The sequence below is a fragment of the Chrysemys picta genome, chromosome 14 (genome assembly GCF_011386835.1).
Source record: "Chrysemys picta bellii isolate R12L10 chromosome 14, ASM1138683v2, whole genome shotgun sequence".
Lineage (NCBI taxonomy): Eukaryota > Metazoa > Chordata > Testudines > Emydidae > Chrysemys > Chrysemys picta.
This window is the reverse complement of record NC_088804.1, coordinates 40951919-40971186: the sequence shown is the minus strand read 5'-3', so window position 1 is coordinate 40971186 and position 19268 is coordinate 40951919. Positions and strand designations below refer to the sequence as shown.

The 19268-nt window shown below is 66.7% G+C and overlaps 1 protein-coding gene across 1 annotated transcript in view; it reads left to right on the top strand.

Annotated features, from left to right (window-relative positions):
• The window catches only part of PIEZO1 (piezo type mechanosensitive ion channel component 1 (Er blood group)), a 107195-nt gene that overhangs the window by 64147 nt on the left and 23780 nt on the right, over positions 1-19268 (top strand). The window contains 15 exon segments of the mRNA XM_065567334.1: positions 7378-7534; positions 7796-8009; positions 9663-9834; positions 10403-10507; positions 11018-11090; positions 12398-12498; positions 12934-13194; positions 13282-13393; positions 14029-14207; positions 14752-14900; positions 15543-15722; positions 16806-16888; positions 17975-18135; positions 18470-18646; positions 18983-19108. Of these exon segments, the coding sequence (XP_065423406.1) occupies positions 7378-7534; positions 7796-8009; positions 9663-9834; positions 10403-10507; positions 11018-11090; positions 12398-12498; positions 12934-13194; positions 13282-13393; positions 14029-14207; positions 14752-14900; positions 15543-15722; positions 16806-16888; positions 17975-18135; positions 18470-18646; positions 18983-19108 (2250 nt within the window).

Genomic DNA, 19268 nt, shown 5'->3' with positions numbered 1-19268 from the left:
CTCTCTGGAGGCCAAACCCCAAACATCTGACCCACCAGACTCCCCATTGGAACCGCCCCATCCTCGAACTCAGGGCTGTTTGTTGGGAAAATCACCAAGAAAATGGCACATGAGCGAAATCACCAGGCCTGGCCTTGCCGGCAGTGGGACACCCCTGGTGCCCTGAGACGGGGGAAGGAGGCCCTGCCCCAGTGCAGCTTAGAGTCCAGCACAGCTGTGTGCTTCCACCTTTCCAGCCAGAGGAGAACTAGTCCTGCCCAGGACCCCACACGCTGGGCCGGGGGTAGGGAGCTGCGTCACCAGCTGGGGGATTGGCAGAGCTGGGCCTCAGCTGCCCAGAGGGTTTGGAATCTGGGTGTGGGGCTGTTGCTGCCTGGCGCGGGGGGTGACGCAGGCAGCGTTCCTGCCGTGCCCACCTGGAGGGAGCTCCTGCTCCTCTGCCCCCACCCCCTGTTCCTGGCACCTTGCAAACCTCAAGGTGAGTCACCCAGCAGAGGAGGGACCATGTTTGCTCCTCGGTTACCATGGGGACCCTAGCAAACAGCCCGAGTAACAGAGCTGATATTATGCGGGGCTCGCCAGAGGCCAGGCTTCAGCTGGGGCCAGGGCCAGATGGGCTGGTGGCTGAGTGTCGCCGCTTGCTGCTCCTGGAAGGCTGGTTGGAGTCTCCCCTGTCCTGCGGCCTCCCCGTCTAGCCCCTGCTGCAGCCCTGGGCTTGGTCACTGGAGCGGTGTTGGAGAGCTGTCCTCGGGGCCAGACGCTGCAGGGGCTGCCCCAGCTGTCCCTCTCCTGGGAAGTGCCCAGCTGGTCCCCGGGAGTCTGTGGGCCGGAGGCTGCCGAAGGGGCTTGTGCAGGTGCCCACGTCAGGGGAAGCCAAAGCAGTTTGCTCTGCCCCCCACCTGCCTTCCCCCCTGGTTCTCAGGGACTTGGCTCGGGGCACAGGGGCATCGGGGAATGGGGTGTGTGTGTGGGGGGGGGGGGGGGTCAGGATGTAGACTGAGGACCAGACTTTTGTCCAGTTGAGCTGCAGCTGACCTGCCTGGGCAGTTGCTGTACCTGCGACCCCGGGGCTAACTGGCTGCGTTTGCTCACCCAGTCACCTGATCAGCGAGCATGCGTGTAAACGAAGTGTGCAAGCCTTGGCCTGTGGGGCCAGGACTGTGACTCCCCCCACGAAACGGGCATGGCCCCTCTGTGCTGTGAGCCGGGGAGCCCTCTTGGCTGAATGGCCTCGGCTGGAGGTTCGCGGTTGGGTGAGGGAGCTGGGGCAGCCCAGGCTCCGGGGCTCGCAGCCGGGAGTGTCTGGGGGCTGGAGAGTGGTACGTGCAGCCTTCTCCCTGCTGTGCTGTCCTGCAGCCAGGGATATGCTGCTCAGCACAGAAAGCCCCTCCTGTCACATCCCGTCAGACCCCCGCTGAATTGTGACCAGTGGAACGCATCCTCCGCACTGAACAAACCAGCCAGGCAGGTCCCTCCCCGGCCAGCGCAGCCAGAGGTGCCTGTGGGGCAGGATGCTACCACGCCAGCTGATGGGGCCAGGAGGTCACTACTGGGTTTGAGGAGCTGGCGTTCTAGACGCAGCCAGTCACTCGAAGCCTGAAGCGGGAGCCTAGGAATTGCAGCTGTGGAACTGAGCATTGGTCCGTCTAGCTCCAGGAAAGGCCAGTGCTGGGTGCTTCAGAGGAAGGTGGGAAAAGCCCACAATGCACCTGGCTAAGTCTACACCCTGGGAGGGGATGCTTGACTGCCTCAGCTGGTGATCAGCTTGTGGCCTGAAGCCTGAGGATCAGTTGCCTGAGTAACTATATCCTAGCAACTAGTACTTCTGATGCTGCAGTCCACAGACATCTGGAACCCTTGTTGTTCACCTCACTAATACCCTGCAGCAGTGAGTTCCACGGGTGAATCATATATGGCACAGAGAATTCTCTTCTCTTCTCTTCTGCGTAGTGCTGGTGCAAGGAGCTGGACCAGCAGCTCCAGAGCCTGCAGGCTGGAACTGCCAGTGCAGGTAGTGGCACTGCATTTCCCCCACTCTGATCCGGGCCCCTGCCCTGGAAGGGCTACCCCCAGTGGAGAGAACAGTCTCCGGGGCCCTGCTTCTCCGCTGAGCCCAACAGCAAAGCGGCACCCAGTGTGGTGTTTGTTTTGTGACGGGGACACAGGACTGAGGCCATCAGGGCAGCAAGTGGCCATGGGATGGGAAAGGTCTCTGGTGCTTACCAGTCCCGATCCCCCTCTCCTCCAGCTGACTTGCCCCTAGTTCCTCAGAGGTAGGGGCCTCGGGTTGGGAGCGCTCGTCCTGCCAAGATGGACAATGTTTTCCTCATTAGCGGTGCCTGCAGTCCCAGGAATCGTCTGAATCCGCGCCTAGGCTGCGTTTGGGATTGGCACGGCCCCCGGCCCCTGGGAACATTCCTCGAGATTCACATTCCTTAGTGAGCTCGGCTGAGCAGCCCCAGGCCGCGGGAGCAGGGCCTCCTGCCTCTTCTGGATCCCCAGATCCCCCCATGTTCTGCCCCTCCGGGACCTCAGCTGGTACCCGGGCTCACCTGGCTGGAGGGCAGGCGAAGGGAGAGAGGGCCACGCTGGCAGGAGGGAATGGGAAGGAAATTTCCCTCTGCGGTTTGGAGGTGCTTGTCGGGCTGCACTGGGGGGTTGGCTTGTTTGGGGACCTTCGCGGTAGTGGGAGCTGCTGGGTGCCGTGTTCAGTGATGTCCCCCTGCTGCCACCACAAGCTGTCGGGGGGCCTTGGGGCGCTTGTAAGGGCAGAAAGCAAAGGCGGAGCTGGGGGCAGCGCCGCGGGGGATGTGGGCTTTGGCCAGCCTCAGGCCCACCGCACCTGGGCTGGCATCGGGGGCGCAGGCCCTGGCCCTTTGGGAATATTAACTCTTCAGCTTCTCCCAGCCCAATGCCCTGCCCTGCCCTGCCCGCCTCAGAGCTGTACGGCGCCAGCGATCACGATGGGGATGTGTGTCAGGGTGTTCTCCTGCCCCTGCTGGCCAGAGGGGGCTGATTGCTGCACCCAGGGGTGGTTCAGGGGGGCTGGCTCATCCCACAGAGCTCTGCCTTGGGTCTAGTCCAGCCCTTTCGTGGCTGAAGGCTGCCAGTCCTACCCAACTGGCTTTGGGACGGGTCCAGACCGGGACTAGGTAGAGACCCAGCAAACTCATTCCAGCTCAGGACCCCAGAGCTGAGCGCTGTAGAGCTCCCCTGTCCCTGCTTGGTGCCTGGGCTGAATAGACTCACTGGCAGAGAGCTGAGCTTGCAACCCAGGGTGGGGACCCAGTCACCAGTACCCTGCGTGGGGTGGCCTTTAGGGGGGTGCGAGTGGATTATTGTGTCCAGTACTGTGTGGGTTGGGTGGGAGCAGGGCCTAGTGGTTAAAGCAGCGAGTCCGGGTTTGGGTTCTGGCTGTGTCCTGACTCGCGGTGCGGTGCCACGTCTCTGAGATGGAGGCAGTGCCCCCGGTACCCTCCTTCCAGGTGTGGCACGAGGCGTCATGCCGGAAGGATTGTAAAGCAGCGTGAGATATGGCCTGGCCGCTTTCCCCAGTACTCAGGCAGCTCTGGCAGGGGCCTGTCCAAAGCCAGCTGCTTCGGGATAGACCGTTCTGCTTGCTTCTGGCCAAGCTACCAGGGGGCTTCTCCCCACCCTCTGTGCCCCCGGCCCACAGGAGACAGAGCCCAGTCTGACTCAGGGCCGGCCAGGCCTCGTTTCCCATTGGCACTGGCCTGTGAGAACGTCGCCCAGCGAGGTAGCTGGCACAGCTGCGCCGGCCGCGGGGTTGCACCAGCCGCTGCTGCCAGGAAACGCCATTTCTTGGGTGCTCTGCGGAGAGCTCGGGTTGGACCCGGGCGAGCCAGGGGCTGCGGAGGCTGGGGAGTTAAGTCTCAGCTGCTCCAGCCCCCTATGGGGAGGCAGGGGGGAAGTGTCCACGTCCCACGGGAAGCTGGGGCTTCTGATCTCTCTTTGTTCCCAACACTGGCTGTCCCGGCCTGGCCTCGTGGCCAGCCAAGGGGAGCGCCCAGCAGGGCGCCTGGCAGAGCTGGCCCCGCAGAGCTGATGGAGGCTGGCAGCTGTGGGAGGAAGATGGGCGGGGAGGTTATTCCGGCCAGTGCTTTTGGCAAGCCGACCTGGGCTGGGGCCAGGCACCGGGCACTTTGCTGGGCACTGGAGACCGCGGGAGACATGGAGACCAGTCCCTGCCCACCTTCCGGCAGCAGTACTTTAGAGGGCCCAGGCTCAGACTGCAAAGGAGGGGACTCAGCCAGGGTGACCCCAGAACATGGCGCCTTCGTGCCTTTGATTGGGCTGTGTGTGGCTGCAGCCCGCGGTACCCCGGCCTGCTCTCTGGCCAGGGGGCCCCAAGGGCCCTCGCTTTCTCCCGTTGCTGGGAATTGTCGCTCCATGTGTCCCGGGGCCTGTTTTGTGACTGGCGCTTGTTAGCGATCCACCCTGGGCCTGGCAGCCTGGCGGGCGAGACGCCCTGGTGCTGATGGATGGTGCCCAGAGCCTCTGCCTTGGCATAGTTCTGCTGGCAGAAATGGAACTACTTGGCGGGGGCCTCACCCCCATAATTCAGTGGGGTTCCACCTCCAGAAGGCCTGGCTCCCCTGGGTGCACAGCAGGGACCCTATCGCCACATCCACCTGTGCAGAAGGGAGCTGCCCAGTTCTCCAGTTCGGATTGAAGCGCTCTCTCGCTGCAGATCCCCCAGAGCGGGGGCCAGCGGTGCGTGCAGAGGTGAGGGCGGAAAGGCTGGGAGGGCTCCAGGGGAAGGTTCCAGCCAGCCCTCGGTGTGTTTGTGTGCGTGAAGTAATCTGAACCCGGCGCCCAGGCCTGGACGGTGCCAGGCGGCAGCTGGAGCCCAGTCAGCTGCAAATACCTTTGCTGGGAGAATGGATCCGCGCGGAAGGCGGCGCTGGGAACCCAGGCTGCAGCGCCAAGAAAAACAGGCTTTTTGTAATGTGTTGTCCAAGCAGCTAATGAGACAAACAAGACCAGGTGCAGGGCTGCGGGGCGGAGCGCGGAGGCAGCTGGCTCCCACCCCAGCGGGGCTGGGGCCATTGTTCCAGAGCCACACAGAGCAGGGATGGCTGGAGGATCAGGCGGCGTGTGAGTTAGCAGTAATCAAACCTCTGGGGCAGTGCGCTGATCTCCAGTGACCCCCATGGGACGGGGCAGGTCCCCAGCCTGTCTCACCCTCCCACCCCTCTGTAGTGTGGCCCAACCCAGAAATACTCCCAGGTTGGGACTCTCTGACTTGGAGGCTCAGGTTATGGCCAGGGGGACACGGCTGAACATGGGGTGATGAGGCACCTTCGCCCACCCCACTCATGGGTCGGCCCAGCCCGAACAGTCTGGGTCTGACTTTGTCAGCAACGGGCTGAACCAGACCCACCAGAAGCTTGGAAGAGCCTGGGTCTGGATCCGGACATTGTGGCCTGGGCTCGTCGTCTGGTAGGCAGCGTCACTCAGCGGGCACGGCACAGACCTGGGAGCCGGGACTCCTGGGTCCTCGTCCCAGCTCTGCCACTGATTCACTACCACCGTGGGGGAGCCGCTTCCCGGTGCTGGGCCTCAGTTTCCCCTGCGGTGGGGTGAGGGTGCTGCATGATGCCGCTGCGATGGACGGCTGGAAAGTGCCCTGTGAGAGCAGTGGAGCCCGGGGGGGATCCCCAATCCTCTTCCCCTTCCCAAAGGTCTGGAGAAGCCCTTGCCCCTAAACCTCTAGCGTTCTCTTGGGCGCTTACTGTCAGAGGCTGGAGACCAGGCTGGCTGGGCTGTGCCCTGCTCCGGCATGGCAGTTGTATACCTAGGGCTGCCCCCTGGTGCCCTTGCCAGGCAGATGATCACGCATGGCATTTATATGTAGCCACAGCTGGGCTGCCCTTGTCTGAAATCTCTGCAGTGAAGGGAGGAAGAGGCAGACGGGCAAGTGGCTCCCGGCACGCCTGGTACGTGACCCGGTGTGGCTGTTCCAGCGGCAGATTCCTCGGTGCTCCGTAGTTATTATTCCCTTGCCCGCCCTGCTGTGGAAATGGCAGGTGCTTTGAGAGCTGAGCAGGCCGGGCAGCAGGTTCCACTGCGACTCCCTGGAACACCGGTGTCTTCTCCAGCCATCCTCCCCCGGCAGCCGTGGGGGGGAGCCTGCCACCTCTGCCAGCAGGAGGCGACGCTCTTCCCCAGCAGCTGCAGCAAACTCCTGCTGGGCCGCGTCCAGTCCCCTGCCACCCGAGACCCACGAAAACAGCAGCTGGCTGAGTCTGACAAAATCCCTGCAAAGCAGGTCTGGTTAGCCCCGTTTTCCTGCTGGGAGACAGGCCTGGAGCTGGGGCGGGACTCACCCGGGCTCAGGGGCAGAGCCAGGCCCAGCCCGACTCCTGGGCTCTAGCCACTGGACCCTGGGTGCTCTTTGCTTAAAATGACCCGTGGTGTGGGGTGCAGAGCCCTCTCGTGTGGGGCTGGGAAAAGGGCCCGGCCATGGGCATATAAACCAGACCCCTAGAACCTCCCCCACCCATAGGGCCAGCGCCAGGGGCTGGGCTAGAACTGGCGCCTCTGTCTCCATTTACTCTATCAGAACATCAGCTGAAACTGCAGTCTGACCAGGCTGCCTGCACCTCCCGACCTGTCCGGTAACCGGACCCAGCAACATTGCTGGGGGGGCCATGTCTGTTCTGGGCTCTGTACAGCCAGCGCGACTGATCCCTGAGCGCAGGCTCTGCTCCCGCCCTCCCTCGCTCTGACACCTCGCACCCGGTGCCCTGCACGGAGACTGATCGACGGGTCTCCTTTCCCTGGCGGGCGCCGTGGCTGTGCAATCCACGGGTCTGTCTGCTCTGCTGTGCGTCGAGTGGCCAGAACTCAGTTCATCCTGCGCCTCCGACTAGCTCAGCGCCTTTGTACTGTAGGGAGAAGGAGCCCTTTGTGTCCTGGGGTCGCAAGCCAGGCAGGTATCTGGAAGATGGGGAAACTGAGGCACAGTGAGGGGAAGTGACTTATCCATGGTGTCACAGTGCGTCTGTGACAGAGCCAGGACTAGAACTCCAGAATCCTCCCACCCACCCACCCCCGCGCTAACCACTAGTCAGTGGTGTCTTGGCCACGTGTGTGCCACGCTCTCTGAAGAGAGGAACTGTCTCCTCTCAGCCCCCGGCTCTGCCTCCTGCGGGGCTTCGTCGCACCAGCCTCAGGAGTGCTGGTTTGTGGGGCCAGGCGTGTGGGGTGTGTGTGTCTGGGTCACCCCCCAGCGTGCAGGGCTGGATCCCTGGATTTCGACCCTGCACCGACCAAGGGCATCCGGATCTGCGGCCGCCCTTGCTGCAGGGCCCGAGGGACGCGGTGACCCAGCCTGGCTCTCGTTCCCTACAGGAGGAGGACCTGGAGAGGCCGGCTGGGCAAGGCGCTGCAGAGGAGGTGGGCTCTGCGACGCGAAAGGGGCTGCTGGCTGCTACGCTGCGGGTGAGGGCGCACTGGCTCCTGCTGGCGGTCGGGAAGGGTCTGGTCATCCTGCTGCTGGCTCTGGCAGGTAGGTGTCGGGGGGAGGGTCCTCTCCCGTTTCTCCTGGCCCAGCGTCGCCGGGTCACTGTAGGGTCCGTGGCCTGGGCATGGGATGAGTCTGGGGCTCTCATCCTAGCTGGCACTGTCCCTGGTCGGTGCCGAAACCTCTGTCCCCAGTGCTGAAGTGTGGGGCCCCCCTGGGGTCTCAGAGCAGGGCCCTGGCGGGGAGCCCCAGCCCTGACCCGGCTAGTGCAGCTCTCAGCAGCTCCGGTGTCGGCTCGTTCCCCAGGGATCGCTCTGCCATCCGCCTTCTCCAGCATCTATTACCTGCTCTTCGTGGGCATCTGCACCTGGTGGGCCTGCCACTTCCCCATCAGCCACCTGGGCTTCAACACGCTGTGCGTCATGGTGGGCGTCTTCGCCGCCGGCCACCTGCTCTGCATCTACAGCTACCAGGCGCCGTTCATCCAGGGGCTGTTCCCCCCCGCCAGCATCTGGGCACGGTAAGGCACCGGGTCTGGCCTCCCTCCTGTGTTCTGACGCCCCATCCAGAGCCCTCCCACTCCCCTGCAGCCGGGCTGGCTTGCCCCTGTCCCGTCGCCCCTCCACCCCCTGCAGCCGGGCTGGCCTGTCCCTATCCAGAGCCCCTCCACCCCCTGCAGCCGGGCTGGCCTGCCCCTGTCCCGTCGCCCTCTCACCTCCCTGCAGCCGGGCTGGCCTGCCCCTGTCCCGTCGCCCTCCCACCCCCCTGCAGCTGGGCTGGCCTGCCCCCGTCCTGTCGCTCGCCTGTGGCAGGCTGCCCCTCCAACTCGGGTGACAATGGGCATTGTGGCCTCGTCCTGCAGCACAGGTGGGTAAAGCCGCTTGCCCCATTTCCGGCTGCAGGGAGGACCCATCTCCCACTGGTGATATTCCCACCTCCACTCTGCCTAGCAACCTGCTTCCGGTACCAGAAGGTTCCCCTGAATAGTCGTCCCACCCCCACCCCGAGGGACCGGGGAAGGAGGGGGGACCTGTGGGTCACCAAGGAGGAGCTCTCCCATAGCCAGGGGGAGCTGATGGAAGCAGCTGCCGGTGAAGGGACCCCGGACGTGCCACTCGTCAGTGTGCCAATCAGACCGGGATCCAGCAAGTCCTAGGGCCTGGTCCCAGCTCTGCCCCCGGTTCGCTGTGTGTGGTGTGGGCCCGGCGCGGCTCGGCCCTGCTCTGTGCCTCGGTGGGGCTGTGACGCTCAGTCGGTTAGCGCAGGGCCTGGTCCCAGCTCTGCCCCCGGTTCGTTGTGTGTGGTGTGGGCCCGGCCCGGCTCGGCCCTGCTCTGTGCCTCGGTGGGGCTGTGACGCTCAGTCGGTTAGCGCAGGGCCTGGTCCCAGCTCTGCCCCCGGTTCGCTGTGTGTGGTGTGGGCCCGGCCTGGCTCGGCCCTGCTCTGTGCCTCGGTGGGGCTGTGACGCTCAGTCGGTTAGCGCAGGGCCTGGTCCCAGCTCTGCCCCCGGTTCGCTGTGTGTGGTGTGGGCCCGGCCCGGCTCAGCCCTGCTCTGTGCCTCGGTGGGGCTGTGACGCTCAGTCGGTTAGCGCAGGCATCTGTGTGGTCACCGGCTGGGTTCAGCTGTACGATGGCTGGGTTCAGCTGAGCGGGAACCTCTGCTCAGGGCGCGGCGGCCATGTGGAAAGCCGAGGACGCTGGGGTGGGAGGGCTGGGCTGAGAACCGATCCTGAGCCCCCCGGTCGGGTGGATCACTGGGCCGGCAGGGGGGTTCTGTCTGGCTCTAGGACAGAGCCGAAGTGGAGGGATGACCTGCGAGGGGGGCTGGAGCCCTGGAGAGAGGAGGTGGGGTGGGAAAGGCTCAGGCAGTGCCGTTTGGAGAGTGGCCGGGAGAGGCGGCAGACGGGGAAGGGGGGGCGGCGAATGGCAAACGGAGCAAAGGAAACAGTGTGCCGTTGTGGAAGAAAGCGCAGCTGCTTTTCCCACTGGCGTCCCAGGCAGCGAGAGGGGCTCTGGGGCGTGCTCAGAACTGGGGCACCCCACGCTCTGGCCGGTGCAAGCCTGTGAATGAGCATCAGCGTGTACCTGAGCCCACCCAGCCGCCGGCACCTCCGTACCCAGCCTGGTCCTGCTTCCACGCCCAGGGGTGTAACGCCGCCTCCTTCCTCCCTCCAGCGTATTCGGCTTGAAGGCCTTCATCCTGCCGCTGAACTGTACCAACCCCAACGCCCTCCTCCTCAACACCAGCCACCCCTGGCCGGTCTACGTGAACCCCGGCGTCCTGCTGGTGCTGTATTTCACCGTGGCCTCTCTGCTGAAGCTGAGGAAGTTGGACTCCTCTGAACGGGTGAGGGTCGCTGGGGCTGTATACAACACAGTGCTGGGCCCATTCTGCCCCCTTGTGCCCTACCCTGTGCCCGAGAAGGTGCCGCTGAGAGCTGCCGTGCCAGCTGGGAAGCTGGTGCTCCAGAGGGCACCAGTGCCGACCTGGGGATGTGGACAAAGAGCAATCAGCTAGTGGCTGAAAGTGGAACTCTTCACGCCCTGCTGCGTAGCATGGTGGGGCCAGAGCCCCACAGCACTGGCTGCCCCACTGCAGATTGTCCTCCTCAGCGAGGGGTCCCTGCCAGGCCCGGACTGTGCCCTGCAGCGAGCTCCCCAGAGTGCTGGGGAACCCTGGAGAGGGAAATGGGGCATGTGGCCAGGGGGATTTGGGGGCGTTATGTGCAGCGGCGTCCAGAGCAGGGACAGGGACGGTTCTGCTCCAGGCGGCTCATTCCCAGAATCTCCCCGCTCAGAGCAGGGAGGGCGCAGTCCTTCTCTGCCTGGCTCTGGGGAGACCCCACCGGGGTCCCTGCCCCACTGTGCGTGTGGGAGCGAGGCGCTGAGGTTGGCTCTTCCCGCCCCCCCCCCAGAAGGACAAGGCGGAGGCGTCAGCGGTGGCGGCGGAGCCCCAGGATGAACTGGTGGAGCTGGAGAGCTGGCCCAGGGAGGGAGACTGCCTGGCAGAAGACACCGAGGTCAGGAGTGGAGCCACTGGCCCCTGGGGCTTCGGGAATGGGGCCCCTGTACTGCGCTCGCCCTTTGGGGACTCCCCATGGCTCGGAGGGGTGACAGGGAGCCCCCCACCCCCAGCTTTCCCTCAGGGCAGAGGGGGGTGCTGGGCCGTTAGCACCAGCCAGCCAGGGGCTCGTGGGGTTAGTGGGGCCGGAGGGGGGTGGCATGGAAGGGGGATGCTCTTGTGCCTTATGCTGGAGAGTCCATGGGGGGGGGGGCAAGAGGGAAAGGGTCAAGGGCCTGGGGACACTGGGTGGGGGGGGTCTTGTGGCGCAGGAGGGGTGCGTCTGAGTGTGTGAGAAAGAGAGAACATCCTGGGCAGATAATGGCGGGGGAGGCAGGAGGAGGGGAGCACACAGACCTGCCCCTTGCACCCTCCGTGGCTGTGAAGCCGCCTAGCGTTGGCAGCCCATATGCCCAGGCCTGACGCTCTCCAGACTGGGGCTCACCCCACTCCTGTCTCTCTCCCCCAGCGGATGCTGTCCCCGGGCACCGAGGCCTCAGCTGCGGACACTGAAAACTGCACCGTGCACGTGATCGGGCCAGGTAAGAGGCCGTAAGCAGCCCAGGAGAGACACGCTGGGGGGCTGCTCAGCTGAGTGACTGCAGCAGCTGCCCCTCCCTGGGCACTGCCCTGCGGTGCCAGCCGCTGGTGCCACGGGACTTTCCTGGGCTTGGGGCTCCATTGCGGCCCCACTCGCCTGGCTCCAGCTCCCTCTGCCCTTAGCTGGTCCCCACCCCAAGCCTGCAGCCCCCGCCCCAGGAACCCCCTTTCCTTGCACCCAGGATGGTGCAGCCTCCAGAGGGGAGTTTCCAGGGCTTGGCTGGCACAGGCCCTGGGCCCTGCTCTGCCCCTGGCAGTGAGGTGGGCATGGGCTGCCCCCCAGCCCTGCTCGTGTTAAAGGGACCCCAGCAGCCAGGGCTGGCTGAGTAGTACCAGGGCTCAGCTCGGTTGGGGTGAAGCAAAGGTGACTCCTAGTGGTCAGAGCTCAGCATTGCAGGGACGTGCACCTCCAGGAGTCGCATAGCTACCCATGGTGTTGGGGTGCAGAATGGGAGGGTCTGTTCCTGTGCCGCTGCCCAGGTGTGATCCCCACGGCCCCTGACCTGGCCTCGGGCACCCGCCCATCCCTGTCTGCTCCCCACGGCCCCACAGTCCCCTGCCCTGGCCCGGGCACCATGCCCGTCGCTGTCTGATTCCCACGGCCTCCGACCTGGCCCCGGGCACTGCGCCCGTCACTGTCTGATTCCCACGGCCCCCGACCTGGCCCTGGGCACCGCGCCCGTCACTGTCTGATCCCCACGGCCCCACAGCCCCCTGCCCTGGCCCTGGGTACTGTGCCCATCCCTGTCTGATTCCCACGGCCCCCGACCTGGCCCCGGGTACTGCGCCCATCTCTGTCTGATCCCCACAGCCCCCCTGCCCTGGCCTTGGACACTACGCCCGTTGCTGTCTGATTCCCCCCCCCCCTCCGTTACCGTGCCCGTCGCTGTCTGATCCCCCCCTGGGTACTGCGCCCATCGCTGTCTGATCCCCCCCCCCTCCCCCGGGTACCACGCCCGTCGCTGTCCGATCCCCACGGCCCCTGACCTGTCGGTGCCGCTCTCGATCTACATCAGTCCCAAGGTGCTTGGCCAGTTTTTAGCCTCACTCTGTCTCCTCCAGGGGGTTGGAGCTGAAGGGGCTGGGAGAGGGATTTCGGGGCTGTGAGATGAGCTGGAGCCTTCGTGCCCAGTGGGATGGGCTCCTCTCTGGGAGGTGATTGGTACGAGCCGTGGGGTGGCCTGGTATTGTTGGGGGTGTCTCTGGGCAGCTTTGGGGCTGCTCTAACCATCCCTGTGATTCTCTGCAGCGAGTAAGAAGCCGGAGCGGCGCAGGCAAAGGCTGCCCCTGCACGCGCTGGGGCACGTGATCATGAACCAGAGCTACGTCTGTGCCCTCATCGCCATGATGGTGAGCCTGGGCAGGGGCTGCACCAGCTCCGGACCGGAGCTCTGATCCCCAGTGGGGGCTGGGCTGACATGGGGTGGGGGTTCACCTGCTCCGAGCCCTGGGGAGGGCTGGGCTGACATGGGGGGTGGGAGCAGCTCTGCACAGGGGCTCTGAGCCCCAGTGGGGGCTGGGCTGGCATGGGCAGGGGGTGAACCAGCTCCGGACTGGAGCTCCCTGCCCAGGTGCGGGTTGGGCTGGCATGGACAGGGGGTGCACCAGCTCTGTACAGGGGCCCTGAGCCCCACTGGAGGCTGGGCTGCCCTGGGCAGGGGGTGCGCCGGCTCCATACTGGGGCTCCCCGCTCCGGTGCAGGCTGGGCTGGGCTGGCATGGAACATGGGGAGGGGTGCGCCAGCCAGGTGCAGGGCCTGAGGGCGGAGCCTCCTCTCCCGGCCAGGTGTGGAGCATCACCTACCACAGCTGGCTGACCTTCGTGCTGCTGCTCTGGGCCTGCCTCATCTGGATCGTCCGCAGCCGGCACCACTTCGCCATGCTCTGCTCCCCCTTCCTCCTGCTCTACGGCCTGGCGCTCTGCAGCCTGCAGTACGTCTGGGGCATGGACCTGGAGCCCGAGCTGCCCACCCGCGTCGGCTTCATGAGCCTGGAGCAGCTGGGGCTGGTCAGGACCAAATACCCCTGCTTGGACCTAGGGGCCAAGGTAATCCCCCACTCCCCTCCCCGCTGCCCGTCTGCCTCCGGGCCGGCTGGTTCCGCAGCCCGGCTGATGTCCCGCTGCTCCCCACAGCTGCTCTACACCCTGACCTTCTGGCTGCTGCTGCGGCAGTTCGTGAAGGAGAAGCTGCTGAAGTGCCGGCGGCCGCCCGCCTCTCTGCTGGAGGTGACCGTCTCCGACGCAGGTGAGCACCCCTCCCCCACGGCCCGCCCGGGGCCTCAGCCTCCCCCACCTCCACGGGGAGCCCACGGCAGCCTTTGGAGGGGGAGCCGCAGGGAGTGCACCCGGGCCAGGGGAGACGCTGCTGTGCCCTCCGCCCTGCCCTGGGCTGGAGCGGGCGCAGCCTGTGCCTGGCCAGGGCCGTCGTGGCGCTGGACCTGCGTGCCGGGATGATGAGGGGCTGGTCTGCGTCCGGCCACATAGAACTGTGGAGGGACAAGGGCAGCCATGTGCCCCCTGCCCACAGTAACAGGGCCCACGGGTGTTGCTCGGAGCAGCCTGGGCACGCTCGCTGCTTTGCAATGGGGGATGGGGGGTTGGGGAGCTGCCTCCCTCTGCCTGGGCACGGAGCAGGGCATCTTGGGCACCAGTGACCTCTGATCCCAGGAACCGTGCCGGGTGCCACCTGTGGGTGATCTCTGATCCCCCTGCCCTGGCTCCGGGCATCGCGCCCGTCGCTGTCTGATCCCTGCTGTCTGTCTGCGTGTCTGGGGCCGGAGCCTGCCGCCCGCCAGGGAAATGTGCATGCTGGGTCTCCCGGAGCTGCTTCGCTGGCGCAGGCCTGGCACGTCCCCGGCTCTCACCCGCTGTGCCCTGCAGAGCCCCGCCGGCCGCGGAGCATGCTGAAGTTCCTGGGCGAGCTGCTGACGGATCTCTACGCCAAGTACTGGATCTACGTGTGTGCCGGGATGTTCATCGTGGTCAGCTTTGCCGGGCGCCTGGTGGTCTATAAGATCGTCTACATGCTCCTCTTCCTCCTCTGCCTCCTCCTCTTCCAGGTGAGGCCTGCGCCCGCCGGGAGAGGCTGGCTGGCAAGCCCTGCGAGGCGCCTAGGCTGGGCATGTTCCCTGCATGGGGTGCTGGCCTCGGCAGCCGCTTGCTGTCTGATTCCAGGGCGACCTGGACACCTACCCTGCGACCGGCCGCTGTCTGTGATGGGGAACCCACCTGTGTCATGTGGGCGGGTGCACCAGGCCGCTGGGCAGGGTGCTTCCCGGCCAGCCCTCCGTGCCCAGGCTTAAAGAAACCCCCAAGGTCCCATGGGGTGACTGGGCCACTGCGGGTGGCAGCCATCAGGCGGGGCAGAGCAAGGGGCATCGAATTAGCACCGCCGCTGGAGGTCCAGGCCAGGCTCCGAGGGGCGTGACAGGGCTGCGCTGGGCGGGGTGCTGGTGCTGGCTGGTCGTGGGCTCAGGAGAGGGGGCGCTGCGCCCACCCTGAGGACAGAGAAGCTGGGCAGCCCTGCTGGGAGCTGGGGGTGCGGCCGGGTTCTGGGCTACACGGGAGGCGGGGCCCAGGCGCTCATGGCTGTCGTCCCCGCAGGTCTACTACAGCCTGTGGAGGAAGCTGCTGAAGGGCTTCTGGTGGCTGGTGGTGGCCTACACCATGCTGGTGCTCATCGCCGTCTACACCTTCCAGTTCGAGGACTTCCCCATGTACTGGCGCAACCTGACCGGCCTCACCGACCAGCAGTGAGTGACACCCCCGGCCAGCCCTGACGCTGCCCGCACAGTGCTCCAGGCCAAGCCTTGCTCAGTGGCTGCTTCCGCTCCTAGGTGCTCAAACCCTGCCCCAGGGGCAGAGTCACCAGGTGGGGTCGCCCCATCCCCTCGGCAGGGCAGGGTCTGTCCTGGGAGTGGGGCCGACTCCCCCAAGAGGAATGGCAGGATTGTTCCCTCCCCCCGGGCTATGGAGAGGGAAACTGAGGCACGGAGAGGAGCAAGGACTGCCCCAAAGGCCGTCTGTGGCAGAGCCTCTCCCAGCCCGACCCCTCTCCTAGCACAGACTCCAGCTCCCGCTGCGGCCGCTCAGGCAATTCCCATGGAGCGCGTGCCGGGAATGGGCGGGACCGGGGTGTCTCCGTGTCAGTAACAGCCTGCGTCGCCGGGCGCTCTGCCGGCATGCCCGTTCTCCTCCCCCGACGGGTTACACTAGCTGCTCTCCCACCGGCCGAGGGCTGGGCCTGGCTGGGACCTGGGCAGTGCCCCGGCTGGAGCTCTCCAGCTCTGCTCGCTGCGGCTGGGGAGCAGCGTTTGGGATTGGATGCAGGAGCCGGGGGGGGAGAGGGAGGGGGCTCCATCGCCCTGGTCCTCAGCCGCTCTCCTCCCATCCAGGCTGGGCGACCTGGGCCTGGAGCAGTTCAGCGTCTCCGAGCTCTTCTCCAGCATCCTCATCCCGGGCTTCTTCCTGCTGGCCTGCATCCTGCAGCTGCACTACTTCCACCGCCCCTTCATGCGCATCACCGACCTGGAGCACGTGGCCCCCCCGGAGCCCCGGAGCCCGCCCGCCCCCAGGTATGCTCCCCTCCCGCCTGAGCAGTGCTGGGGGCCTCCTCTCTGGCCTGCCTGGTGCCCCAGTACGTGAGGAGCCAGACCTCGCAGCCCAGCCCTTGGGTTTGGCTTGGCGGAGGGGCCTGCGGGAAATACACCAAGCAGGGTCTGTGGGGACACGGAGCCGGAAAAGGGGCTGGGGCAAGGGCAGGCTCTAGGAGGTGTGTCTGGGGGAGAGGGCGCAGTTCCGGGCATCCTGTCTGCTCCAGCCCGGTGCTCCTCTGGCACCGCCCCCCCCCGGCTGCGAGCAGGGGGCCCTTCTGCAGACAGGCCTGGATGTGAGCTTGGGGTGGGCTGGCATGGGACCCTGCCTCTGGCATTCATGCCCCTTGGTCTGACACGAGGGCAGTGAAGTCCTGGTATCTCCCTGTGCATGGGCACCGCAGCCCCTTCCCTGAGGAACCTCCCCTGCCCCTGGGCAGCCCCACGCCACCTCCCCTGCCCAGTTGCCCCACGTGTTGAGGAATGGAGTGTGCGGTGCCTGGTTCCCAGCCAGCCAGGGAGCAGCATTGGGCTCCTGCATGTTTGGGTAGTGCCTGCTGCTGGCTGCGCTGTGGGGCTGGGCCTCCCTCCCCAACCTCCTCCCTTGCTGCCCTGAACTAGGGAGGGGTCAGCTGTGGGCACTGGAGCCAAGCTCGGCGCCAAGCCCTGTTCTGAGCTGCTCTTGCCGGGGCCTCGGGATCCAGCCCTGGGCACGCTGCCGTGCAGAGAGCTGGGGCGGGTGAGCGGCCCCGGGGCTGTGCCCAGCGGGCTCCAGATGGCCAGTGCAGCGCGTGGGATCGGCAGAGGGCGCTGCCGGGGGTGTCTGTCGGATGCCAGGGGCTGCAGGAGCAGGACAGGTGGCTCAGCAGGGCCCCCTCCCCTCTGAGGGCTGACCCCAAGACCCCGCATTGGCACTGGTGGGTTCTGTGCTACTTGGGGCACCACCTTGGGGATCTGACTTCTGCTTCTTCAAGGGCCTCTGCTCCCTGCGTCCCAGCCCCGAGGATCCCCCTCTCGGCTCCTCCCCTGAGACCCTGTCCCTCTCTTCCCCCCCCCCCCCCGCAGGTGCGAGGCGGCGCCGGGGAGCCACCTGCTGCCCCATGTGGAGGAGGAGGCTGAACCCGGAGACTCCGACTCGGCTTCCGAAGGTAAACGCCTCTCAGGGCCCTGGGCGGAGCCCAGCGGGGTGGGGGTGGGGGGGACCGGGGGTACGCTGGCGGGAGAGATGTTGGGAAGGGAGAGGGAGCCTGCGGGGGCAGGGGGCACTGATGGAGGAGGGGGCAGGGAGAGTGCAGGGCCGGTGGGGGGCTGGTGGGGAAGGAGTTTGGGAGAGCACAAGGGGTGTGGGGGGGTTACTGGAGGAGGGGCAGGGCACCCAGGGCATGGGGTGGGTGCTGGTGGGGGAGGGGGAAGCGCACGGCAGGTAGGGGAGGGGGAGAGCACGACAGGTGGGGGGCGCTGGTGGGGGAGGGGGAGCGCACGGTACATGGGGGCGCTGATGGAGGAGGGGGAGCGCACGGCAGGTGGGGGGTGCTGGGGGGGAGGGGACGCGCACGGCAGGTGGGGGGCGCTGGTGGAGGAGGGGGAGCGCACGGCAGGTGGGGGGCGCTGGTGGGAGAGGGGACGCGCACGGTACATGGAGGGCGCTGGTGGGGGAGAGGGAGCGCACGGCAGGTGGGGGGCGCTAGTGTGGGGAGGGGACGTGCATGGCAGGTAGGGGGCACTGGTGGGGGGAGGGGACGTGCATGGCAGGTGGGGGGGCACTGGTGGGGGGAGGGGACGTGCATGGCAGGTGGGGGGCGCTGGTGGAGGAGGGGGAGCGCACGGCAGGTGGGGGGCGCTGGTGGGAGAGGGGGAGCGCACAGTACATGGGGGGGCGCTGGTGGGGGAGGGGACGTGCACGGCAGGTGGGAGGCGCTGGAGGGGGAGGGGACGCGCATGGCAGGTGGGGGGCGCTGGTGGGGGAGGGGACGCGCACGGTACATGGGGGGCGCTGGTGGGGGAGAGGGAGCGCACGGCAGGTGGGGGGCGCTGGTGGGAGAGGGGGAGCGCACAGTACATGGGGGGCGCTGGTGGAGGAGGGGGAGCGCACGGCAGGTGGGGGGCGCTGGAGGGGGAGGGGACACGCACGGCAGGTGGGGGGCGCTGGTGGGGGAGGGGACGCGCACGGTACACGGGGGGCGCTGGTGGGGGAGGGGACGCGCACGGCTCTGACAAGCTGCCCTGCTTTGCAGCGGTGCCCGGTAAGTGGGGCCTGGTGCTGGAGCGCCTGGTGGTGCTGGGCTGGACCTTCTCCGACATCCTCACCCGCGGGCAGGTCTTTGTGCGGCGCCTGCTGGAGCTGCACGTCCTCAAGCTGGTGGCGCTCTACACCGTGTGGGTGGCGCTGCAGGAGGTAACGGGGGATGGGCGGGCGTGCTCGGGAGCCCAGGAAGGAAAATGCCCTCGAGGCCTCCCACCCGTTCCCCCTGGCCCTGGAGCTGCTGCTGGGCAATCTGCCTCTGCCAGCCATCGGGAGGGCCCCGTATGGGGGGTGGGATCCTCGGGGCAGGGGGAGCGCTGCGTCGGGGTGGGAGGGGGCCGCTAGCTAGCCTGGGGGTTCCTTCGGCTGCCACGTGACTCAGTGGGGGGCCCTGGCCGTCGGCGGTGAGGCTGGAAGGTGTCCCTGGAGGTGGGGGCCCCTGACCAGCGCCCCCAGCTCTGCCCTTGCTCCCATGTGCTCTCTGCAGGTGTCGGTCATGAACTTCCTGCTGGTGGCGCTTTGGGCCTTCGCCCTGCCCTACTGCCGCTTCCGCCACATGGCCTCCTGCCTCTGCACCATCTGGGTCTGCATCATCATCGTCTGCAAGATGCTCTACCAGCTAAAGGCCGTCGACCCGCACGAGTACTCCAGCAACTGCACCGAGGTGCGCGGGGCAGGGACGGGACAGGATCCAGGAGGGGATCGGGGCTCCCCGCTCAGCCTGTGGGCTCCCGCAGCCGGCAGCCCTGGGAGGTCGGCAGGGCTCCCTCCATCCTGCCCCCGGGAGCTGCCACCGGCATGCCCGTCCCTGCAGGGCAGCCCAATGTGCTGCCGCCCCAGGACAGCGCGGGCATCAGCCAGGCAGCTGCCAGGCACTGGGAGGGATTGGCAGCTGGTGGGCCTGACGCCCCTCCTCCGATGGAGAATCATGGGGACCCCCTGCCGGGGGGCTGGGTCCCACGCCTGGCAGCTGACATCTGTTTGTGTGTTTGCGCCGCAGCCTCAGCTGAATGACACCAACCTGCTGGAGGCGGAGGTGAAGAACTCCGCGCTCTACCGGGGCCCCGTGGACCCTGCCAATTGGTTCGGCATCCGCAAGGGCTTCCCCAATCTGGGCTACATCCAGGTGGGTGATTCGGGGGCACTGCTCCTGCTCTCTGCTGGACTCGCGGCCCGCTCTGCCGCTGCCATGCTCCTGCTGGGGATGCCCGCGTAGTGGGCATGGGACAGAGACCCCCAGCTCCTCCCGTGGGGCCCAAGGCAGGATTTGAGCCCTCGGAGGCACC